This window comes from Gambusia affinis, linkage group LG23, assembly GCF_019740435.1.
Source record: "Gambusia affinis linkage group LG23, SWU_Gaff_1.0, whole genome shotgun sequence".
In the NCBI taxonomy this organism is placed as follows: domain Eukaryota; kingdom Metazoa; phylum Chordata; class Actinopteri; order Cyprinodontiformes; family Poeciliidae; genus Gambusia; species Gambusia affinis.
Genome location: NC_057890.1, coordinates 17590318 through 17596510, shown reverse-complemented (window position 1 = coordinate 17596510; position 6193 = coordinate 17590318). Strand labels below are relative to the sequence as shown.

General features: G+C 40.0%; 1 protein-coding gene across 4 annotated transcripts in view; it reads right to left on the bottom strand.

Moving 5' to 3' along the window:
• Positions 1-6193, bottom strand: part of LOC122826754 (F-box only protein 15-like) — a 34528-nt gene that overhangs the window by 2453 nt on the left and 25882 nt on the right. For 3 of the 4 annotated variants that reach the window (XM_044108988.1, XM_044108989.1, XM_044108991.1), the window contains 9 exons: positions 4763-5071; positions 4610-4681; positions 3749-3853; positions 3442-3660; positions 2960-3160; positions 2442-2562; positions 2284-2366; positions 1119-1264; positions 154-278 (listed from right to left, as the gene is read on the bottom strand). In XM_044108988.1, the coding sequence (XP_043964923.1) occupies positions 154-278; positions 1119-1264; positions 2284-2366; positions 2442-2562; positions 2960-3160; positions 3442-3660; positions 3749-3853; positions 4610-4681; positions 4763-4983 (1293 nt within the window). In that variant the 5' untranslated portion in view covers positions 4984-5071. The remainder of the gene's footprint in view (positions 1-153; positions 279-1118; positions 1265-2283; positions 2367-2441; positions 2563-2959; positions 3161-3441; positions 3661-3748; positions 3854-4609; positions 4682-4762; positions 5072-6193) is intronic. The other variant, XM_044108992.1, reaches the window with a different exon arrangement.

Genomic DNA, 6193 nt, shown 5'->3' with positions numbered 1-6193 from the left:
CAGAGTTGTAACAGGAATCATGTTAAATGGCTCAAAATTTAATTAAATTTTTCTAATTTAAGTTGAATAAAACCCAAAAAGTTTGAAAAATGGCACATTACTGCCACCTTGTGGTGGCAGAGTATCTGCTTAAAAATGTTGTTTTGTTTTTACCTCCACTACTCCTTGCATGTCCTCATGTCTCCAGGGAAGTCTGATGCTGCCAGATAGCGATCTGTGTTGAGACAGATTTGACCTCTGGATGACCTTGAGCTCCACCAGGCCACGGTGAATCTGAGCTGACCTCCGCCAACCAGAACCGAGACAAACGGGATGAAAACAAAAACTTCCTTTAGGATGTTTTTAAACCTACAGTTAAACATTTACCACGACACTGTGTCTAAAGTGAGGAGCGGGGGCCATTTGTGGCCCTTGGACTGATTTTATGCGGCCCCCCCAACCGCAATTAAAAAATGATATGAATTTGGCCAGTAGATCCAGATGGAGACTTTGAATTTATAATCAGGGCAAAAATTGTTAGCAACAGGATTTTCTTATACAGGAAAATGCAAAGTACAACACAAAGTATTTGTCTTTTAATAACCAAGTTTTATTAAAAGGTAAAACCAAGAGACTTAAACAGAAAGCGGCCCAAATCCTTATGTTACTGAAAGTAAATGTATTCAATCGAGCCCAAAAGGAACTGAAAACATGCTAAATTAAAGTAGCAGTAAGTAATATATTTTTGTGGGAAATCTCAAAAATTTGCGAGAAAAGAAAATATAATTTTTAGATTAATATAAAAAATTTCACAAAAATTAGACTAAAAACATTTTTAGAGATTAATCACAGTTTTTTGCAGAACTTTCATCATTTTTTTCTTTCTACAACGGACCAAATACACCGTCGTAAAAACTGCTTTCACGTTTTTGATGTACAATAAATATATGGCTACTTTATTTCATTGATCTTAGTTTGGTTCTTTAGTCAGTGACCATTTCAGAGTCTACAGGTTTTGGCCCACTTGGCAAAAAGTTTGGACTGATTTAAATATTAATCCTGGATTTTGTTGACATTCCGGTCAACAAAATACGAAACGGAAAATGGTGAAAAACTTTCAGCTTTTGTATTTTGATCACCTTTGTGGCAAAACAGCTGCTGGAAGCGTCCCGACATGATCTCAGTGCCGGTGTTGTGCAGGACGAAGTGCAAACTGTAACCATGGAGACCCAACTCGGGGTCCACATCGTCCACAGGAGGAAGATCCACAGGCTCAGAGTACGGGCTGCAAGAAGGGACAAAAACATCTCTGTGGTTTTTAGTACAATACCTTTTACTTACTAAAAAAACTAAGCAAGATAATATGATGTTGAGACTGAGAATGTCCCTTTAGACTTAAGACCAAAGTTACCCAACTTCAACATTTAGTTCTCGTTATAAAGGTTTATTGATTCAATCAGCTAAAGTCTCTGTTTTCATGTCAAAATGTCCTAAATATCTGAGTGGACAGATACAAATATCTAGTTTGTTATTTCTGGTTCCAATTTTGACCAATTACATTTCTCCTATTCTAAGGGATACAACAAATAAAAGAAAACTGTTTCCGCAGGTTTTTAAACAAAAACAAGTTTTAAACATTACAGGAAATAAAATTATAAGTCAAAATATTTTCCCCAAAGCTTTATAACATTTAATTAACCTGTAAAAATGGCACCAATAGAGATGTTGTTGGTTGACAAATTTATAGACTGAAAATGCTGGAAGGTCTTCATTTTAATGTATTTTATATATATATTTATAAAAATATATTTTTCATGTCTTGCCAATCACCAATAAGAGCTGATAGAGGACAAATCAGTCGATTGCAGCTCTGAGTGATTATTTGGTGCAGCTTCAATAAATCAATTCAATAAGAAGAAACAAATAACATGATGAACAAATTTAAGACATTTATATTTTAATGCCTAAAATTAAAATGATTAAATTTTGTTTTTTTTAAGCAGTGCAGAAATAAAGGCGAATAATTTGCACCAATCTGATTTGCAGAAATCAGCAGCAGTGACGCACTGCGTCCAGCAGATGGAGTTCTTACTTCATTTTGAGGTGCAGTCCGTTCACCTAACAAAACAACCAGCTGGGTTTTAAAAACTGATACAGTTATTAAATCATCACTAATGCACTGTTATTGATCTGATAAATCTAGTTTTTCTCTCCACTTACTTTCTTTGTCTGACAGTGAAAACTGAGTGAGGATAAACCGAGCAGAGAGGAAAGCAGAGAGCCATTAATGAGGAGGAGACCCACCAGGCTGGAGAGCCCAGCAGACTTTTCTCCACCAGCTTGTGGAAGTGAAGGCTGATCATGATGAAGGCCACCTGGTTCTTTCCCTACAAACATTCAGACGTTTAGAATCCGAAGCATCCAGGTTCAGCCCTGATGGGGCCCATCGATTCCCTGCTTACCCTCCAGACTCCAACGATGACCCCCGGCTGCAGAAGCAACACCTTGATCAGTTTGTCTTTGCCGATGACAAGAAACGGACCTCCTGTGTCCAGCTTTAAGATCAGGGAGCGCCAGTTGGGTCTGGAGGAGGAAGAGGAGGAAAAGTTCAACTTTTCAAACACAGAATGAGACTTTGAGGACAAAACTCCCTCTGACAGTGGGAAACGGTACAAATGGTACTTACTGAACAAATAATTCATCATGATTCATAATCCCTCTTTAATACTAGAAGGACCAGGAGGCCATTTTGACTGGCATGGAAATTTGTGTGTTTATGTTTGTATTTATTTATTTATTTGCAGCCGTTCTGGTTTTAAACCCCCTCAAAGGTCGAGTGGAGCACAAGTTAGTTCTTTAGCTGACCCAGTGTGAGCTTTTCCAAGGTTTTTCCCCTCTTTGGTCGTTTTGGGAGCTGACGGGACATTCCCATCTCCTCCTGAGCATCAAGCCAGGACAGCAGGAGAGCACTGGATCTTACTTCCTGGTTTGGATGCTGCTCCGAGGCTCCTTCCTGACTCCGTGCAGCTGAATAGTGGTGATGTGATGAAACTTCATGTGGATTCCGTCGCTCCAGTGAACAATCACAGACGACTCAAAGAAGTGCGCCTGGCTCTGCTCCAGCGTGTGCTCCTGACCCAAACGCTTGCACAGCGTCAGCTCCCAGCTCACATTCAGGCTCCTGAGACACACAACTGGAATAAATACAACATTCAAACCCAAACAACTTTTCTCATTTAGTTCTTCTCACCAAACATGGAAATCATAAATATGTTTGTTTAAACTCACAACGCTGACTCTGCAAAATACAGAGCATTTTGTCACATAAGACAAACCAGAATAAAGCAGTGCAAGAAAAATTACACTTGGCTGTTTACTTTTACAATATCTGAAAAGTGCGGCATAAATATATTCAACAAAAATCCCAGGAAGTCCTGACTGTTTCCAACCATCCTCCCTGACCTGAGGGCCCACTCCGTCTGCTGGGGCAGGCCGGTGTACGGGTTGATGCTTTTCAGGGGTTTCCTCCACTTGTTCAACTCCAGCCCAGCCATCGATTTAAAGTACAACCTCTTCCAGCGGCTCGTCAAACAGTCGTCCCCCTCCACGCACTTCTCCGACGTCTTCAGCTTCCAGTTCCGACTGCCGAACTCCGACGTGTAAATCCTCTGCCACAAGACGCTGCAGTGACAAAAATCCAGAGGGAGAGGGACTTTCAGACTCCGTTTGGACCTGAACCTGGAGTGGCTGAAGAACTGCTTGGACTCACTCGTCATTGGAGAGCTGATGGAGGAGTTTGCTCACGTGGCTGAGGCAGAACAACGAGGACGGGTCCAGGTAGGACAGAATCTTCACCAGGACCTCCGAGGGAAGACTGGAGAAAATGAAAACTTTTTCTAAGAAATAGAAGTTTAGGGACAACTCCAGGCTCTGTATACTATTTTTTAATCTCTTAATCTATTATTTTATCTTTACATTTTTGTTGGAAGCTATTAGCCTTCACATGCTGCATCATCATCCTGCATTAGCAACCATAATCCTCTTCTTTTTTACAGAAGAGGATTAGGGCCACTGAAAGAAAAATGTCTTATTTAAATCTGAAAATTTTACCTTATCTAAGAATTTTGATTTTCATCTCAGGATTCTGACTTTAATTTTAAATTTCTGACTTTTCTTTTGATTTCAGTATTTTATATTCTGATTTTAATCTCAGAATTAACACATTTTTTCAGAATTCCGGGATTAAGGTGAGAATTCTTTTTTTTTGTTATTTCTAACCCTCTTCTGTATTTTTTATTATATCCTTACAAATCCCATGTACTAAACATTGAAGTGCCATATTATTCTACGGAAAACATACACAATAAGAACTGTCGGGTACAAAAGACTGCTGATAATGTTATTTTTTCTTTTAATTTGGAGTTTAATAACGTTTTTATGAACATGTTTAGGTTAATTCGAGTCGCAAAAAGCTTCATCAGCACTTAAAACTCCAATAAAAACTCAGCAAATCAGAGCAGTCTTCGCTTCACAAACCAACCAATGACAGGGCTCGTTCTCAACTTTAGGACCAATCAGAGAAAGGTTTGCTTGAGTGCAGCGGATATTGTGGTCTCTTTAATTAGCGCACCTTTCCAGTAGGTTTAGCTTGCATGGAGAGGATTTTCTACGGGAACCTTCTTTTGGCGGTCCAGTACGGGAACTGAAAAACACAACAATTAAAAATAAATCTTTCAAAATTTGTATACATAAAGACATTTAAGGAACCATAAAGAAATGACACCTAGCTTCAGTCTCGCTACCCGAGCTTCGAGTTGCAACTTTCCTCTGTCGCTCCTTCCTCCTTTGGCCTGAAAATCCTCTCCCCTGACCGGGAAACCTTCCCCCGGGTCGCGGCCTACCTCTGCCGCGGTTCGGTTGTCCCGTCTCCGGAACCCGTTGGGCAGGCTGCCGCTGCAAACCCTCCAAAAAGCTCCGAAAAAACTCGCCTCGTCCCGCCGCCATTACCGCGCAGCTCCAGAGGGTGCCCGTTTGCAGAGAGCAGTAACCGGATCATCCGCTAGATGGCAGCACAGATGTTTCTAAATCACACCTGGACATATAATGTAATAAAATCTTTTTGAGTTTAAGATCTGCATCTTGGTCCAAATATACTGTTTTTGGGATTGTTTAAGATATTTTGATATAAAGTGTGGCATTGTTAGTATTTCAATATATTTATGCCTTAAAATGAACTAAAATTCAAATTCAAAAATACTTTATTAACCCCTAAGGGAAATTAAACGTTATTGTAACTCAATCGATGAGACACTGTAGGAAAGGTCTCCAGTAGCAATCAGTCTCTGGCAATGCATCTGAGGAGGCTTCTGACTGAGGATTGTTGTTAATCCAGCTCCTTTGCTATTGCTGCTCCTCCGTACATCTCTTAAAAACCTGGGCAGCATTTAGGGTCATAGTTCAGGTATTATTGAGCTTTTGATTTGCTAATCTCAAATGCTAAACGCCCTGTTGTAAAAACAATACCTTGTTGCCATGGTTACATCTGTGCAAAACTAAATTTTAAAAAAGTAAGGCAATATGTCTTTCGGGCTGCATAGCAACAAAAACCAGAGAGAATAATTGGGTGTATTCACATATTTAATCCGCTTTAATCAAACTCCAATTCATTAGGGGAGGTGAGAATGCATAATTGCATGCAAAAAACGCGAATTCTGGGTTATTCGGGAAGCAGACTGCAGCGCAGGGCATTCTGGGAAATGGAACCAAAACAAACCTGCTAGCAAGAGAAACGACTTGTGGTCTTTAGTAAAAAACGAAAGAGAAATCCTCCAGTCGTTAAAATCTGACTCTACTCCATCTTTGTTTCCATTTGGTGAAGAAGGAAGTTGCACTCAGTGTCTTCAGATGTTTTGTGTCGTTTAATTTCAGTGGGTACAGCGCCCCCACAGGCGAGGAGGGGAACAGGTTGACTCAGTAAAGTGAGAAAGAACCAGAGCAGCTAGAAAAATCAAACCGATTCTATCAAATTATTAGGTGGAAATTAGAACAAATCAGAGCTAACAGAGCTTGAATTGACATCTTATATGAAGAACAATGTCTGTGGGTGTGTGTGTGTGTGTTTGTGTGTGTTTGCTTCTCTTTGTAATTTAACTAAAAGCTGAGAAACCTGAGATCACACACTCACACACACACTGTTGTTATGTGAAGCGCTGTG